Source organism: Nyctereutes procyonoides, unplaced genomic scaffold (assembly GCF_905146905.1).
Source record: "Nyctereutes procyonoides isolate TBG_1078 unplaced genomic scaffold, NYPRO_anot_genome, whole genome shotgun sequence".
Lineage (NCBI taxonomy): Eukaryota > Metazoa > Chordata > Mammalia > Carnivora > Canidae > Nyctereutes > Nyctereutes procyonoides.
Window position 1 is genome coordinate 15,702,145 of NW_026575043.1, and position 18,025 is coordinate 15,720,169.

An 18,025-nucleotide genomic window follows, 5' to 3' on the forward strand; every position below is an offset into this window, starting at 1 on the left:
GACATTCAGTGCTTACAGATTTATCACAGTCCTGCTTGAATGGCTGGTTGGGCACATAATGTTACCTGCTAAATCTGTCTCTTCTGTCACTGAGGAGAGAGGCTCTGGAGCAGACCCTTCTTCCAATTTTGACTGTTTTGACTTAGCAAAGCTGCCATCTGATAGGTCTGAAAGCAAGCACAGCACAATAACCACACACACGTTCCTCTTGTCCCAATTTTATCTTGTCCTCTTTCCACCAGTTAATACCTAACTTTGATAAGTAGCAAGCAAAACTTGTTCCCGGTTATTAAGGAATTATCATTCAAAGAACAGCCCGAGTATCAAAGCACGAAGTCTGCTGATGCCTGAAAGAGGACACAGGGGAACGGACATCCCTTTGATGAGCTCTGTAACATTTAGGAATGATCTGCTTAGCAAAGTACAGATGGACTCAAAACAGTAGTGGATGTAGCATCAACACTGCTAGGGCTCAGGCTAAATGGCAAGGGAGAAAGGTATCTGAGCAGATGCGAAGCTCAGGAGATCACCCCGCAAGGTGCGTCACCTGCTGGCGACACTAGAGCTTTAGGGCTGCCTTATAAATGAAGTCATGCTGGCTCCTCACTAGCTAAACTTGGAGACCTCAGTTTATGAGATTTAAATATAGATCCTCTTTCAATTTGGCATTTACTAAATATTTTCCATTGATGCTCACTTTTATCCCAAACATGTCCTTGTTCCTATGTGAGCCCCCCCAAACTTATCAATGGCCCCACCATTGTCAATAGAGGCCTAGAATTAGGCCCAACTCCTGCTTTTCCTTACCTTCCTCCCATCTCTCTTCCATCACCAAAGGCCAAGGTCCTGCATACAGAATGAATTCATCCCTCTTTCTGCATTCCTACGTCACGACCCTGTCCCAAGCCCATCCTCCCTGGAGGACCTCACCAGTCCTATGCCTTCAACTGTGTTAACTCCCAAATTTCTCTCTTCCCTTTATTAAGCAGCAAATTTGTGTTTCCAACTGCTTAGCCAACAACCCCATCTCAAAACATACTCTATTCTATCCTTCTCCACCCAAACCACTCTTTCTTCCCCACCATACACTTAGCCCCTACATATACACCTAGCTGTGAAGTCATCTGGCTTTGCCCCTTCTCTTCACATATCCTGCCAGTCATTCATTATACTGATTTGTCCCTTTGAAGGGGAAGAAAAATCCAAATTCATTACTCAATACATATTTGAATGTTACTATGTACAAATATTTGAATGACCTGTACAATATGATGGTACAGTGGAGAAGCAAAGAGACAACTTTCTCTTTCTGTACTCTGCTTCTCTAGTCTCCCTGGAGTGTCTCAGGCACCCCAGATGTTTTCATCTCAAGGCCCTGCTCTTGCTGCTCCTCTGACTTGAATCCTTTCCTCCATAGATCTGTATTGGCCAGGTTTCCTCTGGCCAACCAACATAAAATTCAGTATAACCCCTCAACTCTTAATCTCTTTCCATGCTTTTCCTTTTTAAGATTTTATTTATTTATTCATGAGAGACACAAAGAGAGGCAGAAACACAGGCAGAGGGACACAATCCCAGGACCCCTGGATCATGACCTGAGCCAAAGGCAGGTACTCAACTACTGAACCACCCAGGTGCCCCCATACTTGACTTTCCCCCATCTTTTATCATAATATAACACACTACATGTTTTACTCTTCTTGTATATTATTTGCACTCCCCTGCCACACACACACACACACACACACACACACACACACACACACACACACACACACTGGAAGATAAACTCTGGCAAAGGCCAGTATTTTGTCTTGATCACCAGAATATCTAACACTTAGAAAAGTGCCTGGTCTGCAGTAGACAATCAGTAGATATTTATCGAATGAATAAATGAATAAATAAATGCTACACAATATCCAAGTTCTTATGAAAAAAATTATAAACGAAGGTGTTCCCAAGACAACAACATAGGAAGACCCTGAACTCACCTCCTTCACAGACACACACATCTATAGAAATTAGAGAATTAAAGAATGGAGGGCACAGCAAAGGAGAGAGAGACCACATAGAGAACAGCAAGAGAGAGGGAGACATGGTACTGAAGGGGACCCCAGCCCCAACACTGTGAACTGCAGTGGGGAAGGATAGTCCTAAGGAACAGGGAGCAGATTTGTCTGCCTGGGGCAAAGAATAAAGGCTGTGGTTTAAAAGGGCAACTAGGATAAAAAAGATCTAGCTCTGGGACCCTGCCAAACAGTGGGGGAGCTACTAGAACTCACTCTGGATCAGAGGGGCTAGTGAGGACTGTGGTTTATGTTCATCCTCTACCTTAATAGCACAGAGGGAATGTGGCTGCCATAGCTGACCTACTTCTATACCAGCCCCAGCCATCCTATGAAAAGGGAGCCAGTGCAGCACATACCACAACACCCCTGGCCAGCAGTCATCAAGACACAAAACATCCCAGAACGCTTTAGGCCTGAATCACTTCACCTCTAGACAACTTGCCAGGGGCACCCCCGCAATGCCTCCCTCTGCACAGAGTGCCCTTGAACCCTCTAGGACCATCCCTCCTTTGGCTCCAGACTACCCCCTGCATGGAGCATCCCAGGACACCCCAGCTTGCACCTACTTCAGTTTTAACCATCCTACTAGTGTGCCCTCTACTTAGAAGGCTCAGGGATGTAGAGAAAAGGGAATCCTCTTGCACTATTGTGGGAATGCAAACTGGTGCAGTCACTGTGGACAACAGTATGAGGGTTCCTCAAAAAGTTAAAATCAGAACTACCCGGGGTGTTTAAAAAACAAAAAATACAAAAAATACAAAAAAAAATTCAAAGGGATACATGAACCCCCATGTGTTTAGCAGCATTATTTACAATAGCCAAATTATGGCAGCAACCCAACGGTCCATCAATAAATGAATGGATAAAGATGTGGTGTATATACACAATGGAATAATATTGAGCCATAAAAAGAATGAAATCTTGCCATTTGCAACAACATTGATGGAACTAAAAAATATAAAGATAAGCAAAATAAGTCAGAGAAAGACAAATACCATATGATATCACTCATATGTAGAATTTAAGAAACAAATGAGCAAAGGAAAAAAAGAAAGACAAACCAAGAAACAGACTCTTAACTCTAGAGAACAAACTCATGGTTACCGGAGAGGAGGTTAGTGAAACAGATCAAAGAGATTACACATACACTTAATCTTGTTGAGCACTAAGAAATACATAGAAGTGTTGAATCACTATATTGTACACCTAAACCTAATATAACACTGTATGTTAACTACACTGGAACTAAAATAAAAATAAAAAATAAAATCAACAGAAAAAGAAATTCCCACATAGAAGGGAACCTCTGTAAGTTTATATTTGGCATATATCACAAATTATTATAAATATAATTATTTTATGTTATATATCAGCAGATGCCTCATCAGAAATTTTGCAGGCTGAGAAAAAAATGGAAAAAAAATACACACACACACACACACACACATATAAAATGCTGGGAGAAAACAATTGCTAACCATGAATATTTGAACTGGAAAAGTTGCACTATAGAAATGAAGGAGAGGTAAAGACTTTCTCAAACAAATAAAAGCTGAGGGAGTTTATCATCACAAGACCTTCCTTATAAGAAATGCTAAAAGTAGTTTATCAAGTGAAAATGAAAGGGTGCCAATTAGTAACATGAGAACGTAGGAAATATAAGTCACACTAATGAGCACACAGTTAATATCAGGATACTGTAATGTGGCGGTGTGTTAATTACTTGACTCTAGTATAAAGGATGCAAATATTGAAAATAATTATACCTATAATAATTTGGTAAATGTATGCCCAATATAAACAGAGGTACGTTGTGATGACAAAAACATAAAATTTGGGGGAAGAAAAGTGTGGAGTTTTGTATGCAAAAATTTCATCATTTTGAAATAGATTATTAGATATCTAAGACATTATATGTAGTCTTGGTAGTCACAAAGCAAAACCTACACAAAAGTCACAAAGCAAAACCTACACAAAAGATACACAAGGGGTAAAAGGTATAAAAATATACCACGGTGAAAAATCACCAATTCACAAGAGAGAGGAAGAGATTAACAAAGGTAGTATAAAACAGCCAGAAAATAATAAATGACATTAGTTATTACTAACCAATCAATGGCTACTTTAACTGCTAGTGGACTGACCAACTAAAAAAGGGCAGAGGCCCAAATAGACATTTTTCCACAATTGGTCAACAGACATATGAAAGGACATTCAACATCACTTATCAGGGAAATGAAAATCAAAACCACAATGAGATATCACCTCCCACCTGTCAGATTGGCTAAAATTAAGAAGGTAAGAAACAACAAGTGTTGGTGAGAATGTGGCGAAAAAGGAACCCTCACGTACTGCTGCTGAGAATGTAAACTGGTACAGCCACTGTAAATAACAGTATGGAGGTTGCTCAAAAAATTAAAAATAGAAATACCATATAGGGGCACCTGAGTGGCTCATTCGGTTAAGCATCTGACTTTGGCTCAGGTCATGATCTCAGGGTCCTGGGACTGAGCCCCACATCAGACTCCTCACTCAGCAGGGAGTCTGTTTCTCCTTCTGCTCCTCTCTCTCCCCCTGCTCAAAGTCTCTCACTTCCTCAAATAAATAAAAGAAATCTTTTAAAATGCTGTATTATCCAGTAATTCCACTACTGGGGAGTATTTACCCAAGGAAAATGAAAACACTAACTCAATAAGATCTATACACCCCTATGTTTATTATAGCATTATTTAAAACAGCCAAGACTTGGAGGCAACCTAAGTGTCCATCAATAGATGAATGAATAAGGAGGATGTGGTGTATACACACACACACACACACACACACATATATTATGCAGCCATAAAAAAGGATGAGATCATGCCATTTGAGACAACATAAATGGACCTAGAGGGTATTATGCTAAGTGAAATAAGTCAGACTGAGAAAGACAAATACCATATTATTCCACTTACAAATGGAATCTTTAAAAAATGAACAAACAAAAAGTAGAATCAGAACTATAAATACAGAGAACAAATTGATGGTGGCCAGAGGAGAGGAGAGTGAAGGGGCTGGACAAAATGGGTAAAGAAGAATGAAAGATATGGGTCTCCAATCATGGAACAAATAAGTCACAGGAATAAAAAGCAAAGCATAAGGAATTCAGTCAACGATATTGTAATAGCTCTGTATGGTGACAGATGGTAACCATACCTGCAACGAACATAGCATAATATAGAAGCTCGTCAAATCACTAAGTTGTATGCCTAAAACTAATGTAATATTGTATGCCAAGTATACTCAAAAATTTTTTGAATTAAATTAAGTGCAAGAGGATTGAATTCTTCAATCAAAAGGAATAAAGTAGCTGAGTGGATTTAAAAAAAAAGACCTAATTATATGCTACCCACAAGAGATTTAGTTCACTTTAAGGATGTGCATAGGCTAGGGACACCTGGGTGGCTCAGCGGTTGAGCGTCTACCTTTGGCTCAGGGCGTGATACTAGTCCAGGATCGAGTCCTGCATCAGGCTTCCCTTAAGGAGCCTGCTTCTCCCTCTATGTCTCTGCCTCTCTCTCTGTCTCTCATGAATAAGTAAATAAAATCTTTAAGAAAAGAAAAAGGATGTGTACAGGCTCAGAGAGAAGGAAAAAATATTCCAACAAATAGAAACTAAAAGAAAACAGAGATAGCTTATACTTACATCAGACAAAATAGACTTTAAGTCAAAAGAAGTAATAAGAGACTAAGACAATCAGTGGATAATGATAAAGGGATCAATTCATCAAGAGGATATAGCAACAGTAATTATAAATGTATCCAACATCAGATAAATATATTAAGGAAATACTAACCCATGGGAAGGAATAAACAGACTATGAATTAATAGTAGTAGACCTTGATACCACACTTTCAACAATGGATAAATTATACAGACAGAAAATCAATAAGAAAACACTGGACTTGATTTTGCTTTACGCCAAATAGACCTAACAGACACATACAGATTCAACAGCAGAATAGCAATTCTTTTTAAGCACATGTGGAACATTTTCTAGGATACACCACATGTTGGGTCACAAAACAAGTCTCAGGAAATTTAAGAAGATTGAAATAATACAAAATATGATCTGAAAATAGAAATACCAGGAAGAAACTGGAAAGTTCACAAATATGTGGAGATTAAGCAGCACATTCCTGAACATTTGTGTCAAAAAAGAAATCAAAAGAAAAATAAAAAAATATCTTGACACAAATGAAAACAGAAACAATCTACAAAAACTGGAGCTCAGTAAAACTAAGTACTGAGAGAAATTTCTAGCCATAAATTAAGGGAAAAAATCCAAATAAACCACCTAGCCTTACATCTTAAAACTAGAAAAAGAAGACCAAACTAAGCCTTATTTGCAGAAGGAAAGAAAGATCAGATCAGAAATAAATGAAATAGAGACCAGAAAAAAAATCAATGAAATTAAGAGCGGTTTTTTTTTTTTGAAAAAGGATAAAGTTGACAAACTTTTAGCTAGACTAAGGGAAAAAAAAGAATCAAAATAAGAAATAAGAGACATTACAACTGATACCACAGAAATACAAAGGATTGTAGGAGGCTACTGTGAATAGTTATACACCAAAAAAACTGGATACTTAGAAGAAATGGACAAATTCTTAGAAACATACAACCTACTAAGACTGAATCATGAATAGAAAATTTGATAGACCAGTAATGAGGAAACCAAATCAGTGAATTCTACCAAGAATTTAAAGAATTTACACCAATCCTTCTCAAACATCCAAAAACTGAATATAAGTAAATATTCTCAGATCATTTGATGAGGCCATTATTACTCTGACACCAAACCAGATACTACAAAAACAAACAAAAAAAAACTACAAGCCAATACAGCTGATAAATATAGATGCAAAATTTTTCAACAAAAGACTAGCAAACAGAATCCAACAGCACATTAAAAGGATCATACACCACAATCAAGTGGGATTTATCCCTGGGAAGCAAGGAGGGCTCAACACCCACAAATCAATAAATGTGATAAACCGCATTAATAGAATGAAAGATTAAAATCATATGATCATTTCAATAAATGCAAAAAACCCCACATTTAACAAAATTCAACATCTTTTCATGAAAAAAAAAAGCTCAGCAAATTGAGAGTAGAGGGAATGTACCTCAATATAATGAAGACCAGATATGACAGGCCCACAGCTAATGTCATACTCAATGGTGAAAATTTAGTTTTTCTCTAAGATCAGGAGCAAGACAAGGGTGCCCACTCCTACTACTCCTATTTAAGATAGTACTAGGAATTCTAGCCAGAGCAATTAAATAAGAAAAAAAAAAGAGGTTATCCAAATTGGAAAGGAGAAATAAAATTGTCTCTTTGTAGGCTATATGATTTTATATAGAGAAAATTGCAATAGCATCAAAACCAATAATATACTTAGGAATAAAATTAACCAACAAGTTGAAATATCTATACATTAAAAACTGTAAGACACTGATGAAAGAAACTGAATACACAAATAACTGGAGAGATATCTCATGTTTATGGATCAGAAGGACAAGTATTAAGATATGCATGCTACCCAAAGCCATCTATGGACTCAATACAATACCTATAAAATAAATTCCAAAAGCATTATGGATCCAAAAAGACCTAGAATAGCAGAAGAAATTCTGAGAGAAGAACAAAGCTGGAGACATCACATATCTAGATTTCAACCCATACTACAATGCTATAATAATCAAAACAGTATGGTATTATGCAATGGAATATTATTCAGTCCATAAAAGAGAATGAAATCTTGCTATTTCCAACAACAGAGATGGATCTAGAGAACATAATGCTAAATGAAATAAGTCTATCAGAGAAAGACAAATACCATATGATTGGACTCATGTGGAATTTAAGAAATAAAACAAATGAGCAAAGGGGGGAAAAGAGAGGCAAACCAAGAAACAGACTCTTAACTCTAGAGAATAAACTTATGGATGGGTGGGGGGATGGGTAAAATAGGTGATGGGGACTAAGGAGGGCACTTACATGATGAGCACTGGATGACGTATGGAACTGCTGAATCACTATATTGCACACGTGAAATTGATATAACACTGTGCGTTAACTATACTGGAATTTAAAAAATAATAAAAAGGACTTTTAAAAAGATTTATTTTTAGAGAGATAAGGGGGAAGGGCATAGGGAGAAGGAGAGAGAGAGTCCCAAGTAGATGCCACACTGAGCAGGAGGCAGGGCTCCACTTAATAACATTGAGATGACAACCTGAACCAAAACCAAGAGTCAGATACCAACTGACTACACCACCCAGTGCCCCTAATAAAAAGTTTTTAAAAAACTGTATGGTAGTGGCACCTAGGTGGCTCTGTCAATAAAGCCTCCGACTCTTGATTTTGATTCATGTCATGATCTCAGGGTCATGAGATCTAGCCCTGCCTCTAGCTCCATACTGAGCAAGGAGTCTGCTTCTTTTCTTCTCCCACTTCCTCTGCCTCTCACCCACTCACACATGTGCATGCTCTCTCTACACAATCTTTTAAAAAAACTGTATAGTATTGGCAAGAAAATAATCACATAAACCAATAGAGCAGAATCAAGGGCTCAGAAACAAACTCTTGTATATTCAGTCAACAATATTTGACAAAGGGAGCCAAGAATACTTAGTGGATAGAGTCTCTTCCATAAACGATGAGAAACCTGAATAGCACCACCTATACTGGACAAAATAGACCTTAAAATAAAGATTGTAACAAGAGAAAAACAAGAACACTATATAAAGGGGACAATCCAATAAGAAGACATAACAACTGTAAATATTTATGCACTCAACGTGGGAGTACCCAAATACTTAAAGCAGTTAATAACAAACATAAACGACCTGATAGTAATACAATTAATTACAGCAAGGGAATTTAACTCCCCATTTACATTAATGAACAGATCATCCAAACAGAAATCAAAAGGAAACAATGGTTTTTGAATAACACACAGGACCAGCTAAATTTAATAGATATATTCAGAACATTTTATCCTGAAATATCAGAATACATATTCTTTTTTAAGTGCCCATGGATGGGCAGCCCAGGTGGCCCAGAGGTTTAGCACTGCCTTCAGCCCAGGGCCTGATCCTGGAGACCCGGGATCAAGTCCCACGTCAGGCTCCCTGTATGGAGCCTGCTTCTCCCTCTGCCTGTGTCTCTGCCTCTCTCTCTCTCTCTCATGAATAAATAAATAAAATCTTTAAAAAAAATTAAGTGCCCATGGAACATTCTTTGGAACTGATAACCTATTAGGCCACAAAATAACTCAATAAATTTAAAAAGATCAAAGTCATACCATACATCTTTTCTGGACACAGTGCTATGAAACTAAAGATCAACTATAAGAAAAAATCTGCAAGAAGCACCTGGGTGGCTCAGGCAGTTAAGTGTCCAACTCTTTTTTTTTTAGGATTTTATTTATTCATTTGAGAGACAGAATATGAGCAGGGAAAGGAGCAGAGGGAAAGGGAGAAGCAGACTCCCCATTGAGCAGGGAGCCTGATGTGGAGCTTGATCATAGGACCTGGGATCATGACCTGAGCTGAAGGCAGAAGCTTAACCAACTGAGTCACCCAGGCACCACATGTCCAACTCTTGATTTCAGCTCAGGTCATGATCTCTTGGTTGTGGGATAGGGCCCCATGTTGGGCTTCACACTTAGTGGGGAGTCTGCTTGAGATTCTCTCTCTCTTCTCTCCCTCTGTCCCTCCCCCCACTTGTGCTCTCTAAAAAATAAATCTTAGAAAAAATCTGCAAGAGCACAAATATGTGGAGGTTAAATAACACGCTACTAAGTAATGAATGGATCAACCAAGAAATCAAAGAGCAAATAAAAAATACATGGAGACAAATGAAAATGAAAACAATGGTACGAAACCTTTGGGACGCAGCAAAAGTGGCTCTCTGTGGGAAGTTTATAGCAATACAGGGCTATCTCAGGACGAAAAATGTAAAATAAACATTCTTACTTTATACCTAAGGGAGCTAGAGAAAGAACAAACACAACCCAAATCAGTAGAAGGAAGGAAATAATAAAGAGTAGAGCAAAAATACACAAAATGGAAACTAAAAAAAAAAAAAAATTAAACAGATCAATGAAACCAGGAGCCGGCTCTTTGAAAAGATCAACAAAATTGATAAATTTCTAGCCAGACTTTGCAAGGGGAGAGAGGGAGAGGATTCAAACAAAATCAAAAAGAGGAAAAATAACTGATCCCACAGAAATACAAGGATAAGAGAATATTATGAAAAATTATATGCTAACAAACTGGACAATCTAGAAGAAATAGATAAATTCCTAGAAATGTGTTAACTTCCTAAAATGGAATCAGGAAGAAATAGAAAAGTGGAACATACTGATTACCAGCAATGAGATTGAATCAATAGTAAAAAAAAAAAAAAAAAAAAAAACAAAAAAAAAACCAAAAAACTCCAAACAAACAAAAGTCCAGGACCAGATAACTTCACAGGTAAATTCTACCAACCATTTAAAGAGGAGTTAATATCTACTCTTCTGAAACTATTCCAAAAATTAGGAAAGAAAACCTTACAAACTCATTCTATGAGGCATTACCATGATACTAAAACAAGATAAAGACACTTAAAAAGAGAGAACTATAGGCCAGTGTCTCTGATGAACATAGATGCAAAAATTCTCAATAAAATATTAGCAAACCAAATCCAATAATACATTAAAAAAAATCATTCACCATGATCAGGCTTTATTTCCAAGATACAAGGGTGGTTCAATATTTGCAAATCAACCAACTTGATACAACACAGTAGTAAGAACAAGAATAAAAAAAAAGTATGATCATTTAAATTGATGAAGAAAAAAAAGAGAAAAAAATAAATTGATGAAGAAGCATTTGGCAAAGTACAACATTCATGATAAAATCCCTCAACAAAGTAGATTTGTATAGAACCTACCTCAATTAATCAAGGCCTTATGTGAAAACTCCCCAGCTAACATCAAATTCAATAGGGAAAAAACAGAGCTTTTCCCCTAAGGTCAGAACCAATACAAGAATATCCATTCTCACCACTTTTCTCAACCTAGTACTAGAAGTCCTGGACACAGCAATCCGACAAGTAAAAGGAATAAAAAGCATCCAAATTGGTAAGGTAGAAAAATACTCTGTTTGCAGATGACATGATACTATTTATACAGAAAACCCTAAAGATGCCACCATAAAAACTACTAGAACTGATAAATAAATTCAGTAAGATCTCAGGATACAAAAATAATTGAATGGAAGGAAGTCCACTGCATTTCTACACACTAATAATGAAGCAGCAGAAAAAGAAATATAAAAAAAAAAACAATCCCACTTACAATTGCACCAAAAATTATAAGATACCTAGGAATAGGCCTAACCAAAGCAGTGAGAAATCTGCAGAAAACTGATGAAGAAAACTAAGACAACACAAAGAAATGGGATAACATCTCCTGCTCAAGGATTAGAATAATATTATTAAAATGTCTATACAACCCAAAGCAATCTTCACATTTAGTGAAGTCCTTATTAAAATCCTAGCAGTATTTTTCACAGAACTAGAACAAACCACCCTAAAATTTGTATGAAACTAGAAAAGATAGCAAATAACCAAAGCAATTTTGAATAAGAAGAGCAAAGCTGGAGGTATCACAATTCCAGACGTCAAGTTATATCATAAAGCCGGAGTGATCTGTACGGTTTGGGACTGGCATAAAAATGGATACTACATATCAATGGAACAGAAAACCCAAAAATAAACCCATAATTATAAGGTCAATTAATCTTCAACAAAGCAGGAAAGAAAATCCAATGGGAAAAAGTCTCTTAAACAAATGGTGTTCGGGAAAAAAGGACAGCTATATATATGCAAAAGAATGAAATTAGACCACTTTCTTTCACCATACACAAAAATAAATTCAAAATGTATAAATTCAAAGACCTAACGTGAGGCCTGAAACCATAAAATTCCTAGAAAAGAGCCCAGGCAGTAATGTGTCTGACACTGGCCAAAACAACATTTTTTCTTTTCTTTTTCTTTTTCTTTTTTTAAAACATTTTTTCTAAATATTTTTCCTGATGCAAGGGAAATGAAAGCAAAAAATAAGCTAGTGAGACGATACCAAAATAAAAAGCATTTGTACAGCACAAGAAACCATCAATGTAATGTACTTTCTGAATGAGAGAAGATATTTGGTTTTTTAATTTAAATTCAACTAGCCAACATACAGTACATCCTTAGTTTCAGATGTAGTTTTCAATAATTCATCAGTTGCATATAACACCCAGTGCTCATCACATCATGTGCCCTCCCTTAATGCCTGCCACCCTGTTACCCGTCCCCCCACCTCCCTTCAGCGACCCTCAGTTTGTTGCCTATGACTAAGAGTCTCTATGCTTGGTCTCCCTTTCTAACTTTTCCCCATTCAGTTTCCCCTTCTTCCCTTATGGTCCTCTGTGCTGTTTTTTATATTCTGCATATGAGTGAAACCATATGATAAATGTCTTTCTCCAGCTGACTTATTTCACTCAGCATAGTACCCTCCAGTTCCAGCCACATCGATGTATACGGTGGATATTCGTCTCTTCTGATGGCTGAGTAATATTCCATCATATATACAGACCACATCCTCTTTATCCATTCATCTGTTGAAGGACATCTTGGCTCCTCCCACAGTTTGACTATTGTGGAAATTGCTGCTATGAACATTGGGGTGCAGGTGCCCCCTCATTTCACTGCAGCTGTTGCTTTTCTTTACAATTCATTCTTTGTTTGCAGCCCTAAATAATATGCATTTCAGTTTTATTTCATGTATAATGCAAACAAATGGCATCATACCGTGTAAATTTTGTGTGGCCTGCTTCTGCTCAGAATCATTTGTAAAATCTATTTATGCTGAGGGATGTAGGTGAAATATATTTATTTTAATCACAGCATTACATTCAGTTATATGAATGGACCATATTTTATCTGTTCTAGGGCTGTGGGAAATTTGGATTGTTTGCAGTTTGGGATGTTATAAATAATGCCACTATACAGAATGATTTACATTTCCCTGTCCGTATGTGAAAAGTGTTCCCTAGATATATTCTTAAGAACAGAATTGCTAGGCTACAGAGTTTATGTGTCTTTAACAGTTTTAGATGTGCCAAATTGTTTTTCCACACTGGCTTTATCAATTTACTTTCCCATTAGCTGTATGTAAGAGTCCTGTTGCTTCACATTCTCAAACACTCAGGATTTTAAAATGTGTGTGTGTGTGTGTGTGTGTGTGTGTGTGTAGACGTTGAAGTTTTAATTTGAATATCCCTGATTAAGGTTAAGAATCATTTTTACATGTTAGCCATTTGAATCTCCTCTTTTGTGTAGTATCTAAAACGTCTTTCCCATTTGTCTGGAGGATTCTTTTTACATCAGTTCCTAGGAACTCTTCATATATCCAGGACTTGGTTATAGGTCTTGTAAATGTCTTCTTCCACTGTATGGTTTGTACTTCTTTTTGTATGATGCTCTCAGTGTAGGTCTTTATGGCTGATTTTTAAATAAAGTTTTTAATTTTAATAAATTCTAATTTATTCATCTTTTCTCTGTGGCTAGCACTTTTTGATCTTGAGAAATTCTTTGCTACCAAAAGTCAAAGATATTCTCACATAATATTTCCTATATCATATATATTTACTGCGGTACATTTCTGAGTAGCACTAGAGGTAAGTGCCACGTGGTATAATATATATTTTCAATTTAAAATATTTTCTATTTTTTGTTTGTACTTTTTTGGCCCAAAGATTACTCAGAAGTATATTTCTTAATTCTCAGTAGTAGGGGATTTTTTAAAGCTATGATTCTGTTACTGTTTTCTAGATTGATTGCATTGTGGCTAGAGAACATAGTCTGTATCACATAAACCTTTGAAGTTTTGACATGTACTCTGACCCAGTAGAGGTCAATTTTTTAGAAGTAGCTTATGGTCAAAAAGTATAATTCATGATCACTGTAACATCTACATAAAGGTATGTCCATTAGGTCACTTAAAATTATGTTCATCAAATATTTTATGTTCATTTTTTTCAGTCTGATTGTTCTATCAATTGTTGCATTCCCACCAACAGTGTAAGAGGGTTTCCCTTTCTCTGCATCCTTGCCAACATCTGTTTATTTCCTGAATGTACAGCTATTTCAATCTTCCTGATATTTCACTTAAAATGTAAAGAGAAAACCAACGGTTCTGGAACATCCTAAAGAGTAGCTAGGTGCTAACACTAATTCACAAACCTGTGAACTGTTGGAAAATCTTACTGTGGTTACCATGAGAAAACGAACTGGGAAGTTTCCATACTTGGCCACGCCATTTTTTTAGAACATTGCTTTATCAACTGCAAGTGACCTACTCACTCAGGGATGGAAAGAGCCTCTGGGCCAGATCCTTAGGAAAGGGCCCCCACTGAGCCCTCCTTTGAGGCCAGAGAGGAGGCAGCCAGTCCCAGACTACATGCTTCTTGAAACAAGACCCTTGTTGTTCCTGAGTGAAGCCCCCTGTCCCTCCCCTTGACCTTGACACACTTTTAGAGATGGTAAGCAGATCGTACTGCTCTCTCCAATGCCTGGTGTCCCTATGTAAAGTGATTTTTATCTGCTTCAATTGGAGTAATAGTCCAGCCTACCAAAATCAAATTATTATTTGCTTTATTCTGCAGAGTTTAGTATTCCCTCACCTCCGTCTTCCAAGTTTTGCAGTTTGTGTTTGAAGCTAGTACTCTTCATCAATGACTCTTGGTCTACAGTCTAAAAAAAAAAAAAAAAAAAAGGCCATAAAGGTATGTTACAATAAGACACAAAAAGTGCTACATCAACCCAAAAGAAGGAATAAAGCACATCATGCAAACAGGATATTAGCTCTGGAAAAACCAGATAAATAACCAACAATTAAATGGTACCTTAGATATATTTTCTTCAACTTCTGAGTGTTCCAAGGAAGACAGATTGCTCAGTGGGTGGGGACTTTGAAGTTCTAGGCGTTAGAACAGATTCCAGGTAATAAACATGTGAAGAAGCAATTTCAGATAATAATGTTCCGCTATCACTCTCTATGTTAAATCTTACCATCCAAAAAAGATACTAAAAAAAAAAAAGTCCCTTTGTATCTTTCAGTGCATGTGGGATTACTGGGTTTGTAGATCTGTAGGTAAAATGAAGAGCCTCAACTAAATCAGCACCTTTCATAGCTTCCCAGTTGGCCCCCAACATATGGACAAGGTTTCTACCACTTTAAGCTTGTGACCCTTCCTTCTTCTCTCTCATAGTTCTATCTCTTGCTGTCTACTGCCACATTTTTCTCTTTTCCTTACTCCTTTTCTTCCAGTGGCAGCCACGCTAAGTAGTGGTCCGTCACCTGCTTACTGACTGCTATCACGCGCCTGGCAATGTGCACAGCTGCAGAATGATAAAGGTGAACAAACTAAAATCCCTACCCTTACAAAAGACATGAATAGTTTCAATAAAATGCAATGGAGGTTAAGATACACACCTAATAGGACAAGGGTTGGCAAAATCTGGCCCCTCCAGGCAAAGCCAGTCTACCACTTGGTTTTGCAAATAAAGTTTTAATGGAAATGCAGGCATGCGCACTGGTTTACATCTGGGCTGGGGCTGAGGTTGCAGAGCTGAATAGTTGAAACAGAAACTATAGAGGCGAAAAAGCAAAAAAATACCATCTGGTACTTTATAGCAATAGTTTACCAATCCCTGCTATAAGTCATCATTTGAGTGTTCTTGCTTCTTTAAAAGTAGAAGGAACATGAGCTAATCTCCAATGTTAAAAGCAAAATTAAAACACAATGTCCTCTATATTTTGCTAATGAGGACATTAAAGGAAAGATCATATATTCATACTTTCTTCAACAGATATTAAAAGAAAAAAAATCTTGTTTAGTTCCAATGACTGTTCCTAAAATTTATTTTTTCTATGTAAATCAACAGAAAATCAGGTACCTGTTTTCTGAACAGAATCTTCAGGAGAATCTCCAGAAACTTTTGGAGGTGTGGAGTTACTCTGCTTGGAGGTATCTTTCCATAATGGTGTTAGAAGTTTCACCTAAAATATAGTATTTTATCTATATGTTGGCAAATCGAACTTCAATAAAATATATATATAATAAATAAAATATAGTATTTTTAAAAGAGTGTTAATATACATAACCATTCAAAATAGCTTTCAAAAACTTCCAGTATATTTCTAATATCCTTTCAAGCGGTTTAAGTACTGGATTTGCTCCATTTGAAAATAAACACTAAGACCATGATCCCAAAGTTGGAAGCACATTAATTCGATTCAATTAATTCAATTATGAATCAGTAAATTCACAATTCTAACTCAAAAATAACTCTAAATCAAAGTCCTACGACCCACCAATTGCACTGTTGGGGATTTACCCCAAAGATACAGATGCAATGAAACGCCAGGACACCTGCACCCCGATGTTTCTAGCAGCCATGTCCACAATAGCCAAACTGTGGAAGGAGCCTCGGTGCCCATCGAAAGATGAATGGATAAAGAAGATGTGGTCTATGCATACAATGGAATATTCCTCAGCCATTAGAAACGACAAATACCCACCATTTGCTTCCACATGGATGGACCTGGAGGATATTATGCTGAGTGAAATAAGTCAATTGGAAAAGGACAAACAGTGTATGTTCTCATTCATTTGGGGAATATAAATATATAGTGAAAGGGAATATAAGGGAAGGGAGAAGAAATGTGTGGGAAATATCAGAAAGGGACACAGAACATGAAGACTCCTAACTCTGGGAAACGAACTAGGGTGGTGGAAGGTGAGGAGGGCGGGGGGTGGGGGTGAATGGGTGACGGGCACTGAGGGGGACACTTGACAGGATGAGTACTGGGTGTTCTTCTGTATGTTGGTAAATTGAACACCAATAAAAAATAAATTTATTATAAAAAAAAAACAAAAACAAAGTCCTCAAAGTAGGGCCCCCATACCAGAAGAGAGCATCAGCGACGCCCAGAAACTTGACAGAAATGCAAATTCCAGAGCATCTCTTACTTAGTCAGAAACTATGAGGACAGAACCTAGCAGTCTGCATTTAAACAAACCATGTCAGTCATTCTGATGATCACTACAGTTTGAGAACCACTGCTCTAAATCAGGAATTCACAAACTACAGTTCACTGGACTTCTAATAAAGTTTTATTGGAATGCAACACACTCATTCACTTAGTCCATGACTGCTTTCATGCTACAATGAAAGAGTTGAATAGTCACCGCAGAAAATATTTATGATCTTCTGTGTCTAAAATGTTTACAGTATTTACTATCTGATCCTTTACAGAACAAGTTTGCTGACTTTTGCCCGATAAATTATTCTCTTATATTCCAACACAGAGGAGTGGATTTTGAAAGCTAATATTTGTACAAAGTCAGCACTGTTCTCACTGAAAAATCAACAGACTTCCTGCCAGTTGCACAGCTTAAATGCATGGATTCTCAAAGTTTTGATGTTCCTTTAGTGTTTCCTTAAAGCAAAAGCTGTATTTAAAATTTTCTTTTGGTCTATTTCTAACTGATAAATCAGTTTGAACTCTTTGACAAATATTTAAGTCCTTGTTCTGGCTCACAGGTTTAAACTATAAACTATCTTTGTTGGTATGGAACATGACAGCCCCTTAGATTCGCAAAGGGCAGGGAATAGAAGGGGCAGAGGTAGGGGCAGAAAACTGTGATTACAGTACTAACCGCACTGTATTTCTGCATGGGTGAGTAGGGTGATGCCCTCCAAATTCCAGCAGCCACCCCCTTAGAAAACTCATATACCTGGCACTCTATCTGTAAGTCTTTATATATCTCACTTGACAAGGGACAAAAATCAACTGCTGAGAGGGGTGAT

At 37.1% G+C, this 18,025-nt stretch overlaps 1 protein-coding gene across 1 annotated transcript in view; it reads right to left on the reverse strand.

Moving 5' to 3' along the window:
* The window catches only part of SYCP2L (synaptonemal complex protein 2 like), a 109,343-nt gene that overhangs the window by 18,641 nt on the left and 72,677 nt on the right, over positions 1-18,025 (reverse strand). The window contains exons 28-31 of the mRNA XM_055322654.1: positions 16,109-16,211; positions 15,055-15,128; positions 14,833-14,902; positions 66-167 (exon numbers count right to left, since the gene is read on the reverse strand). Coding sequence (XP_055178629.1) covers positions 66-167; positions 14,833-14,902; positions 15,055-15,128; positions 16,109-16,211 — 349 coding nt within the window. The remainder of the gene's footprint in view (positions 1-65; positions 168-14,832; positions 14,903-15,054; positions 15,129-16,108; positions 16,212-18,025) is intronic.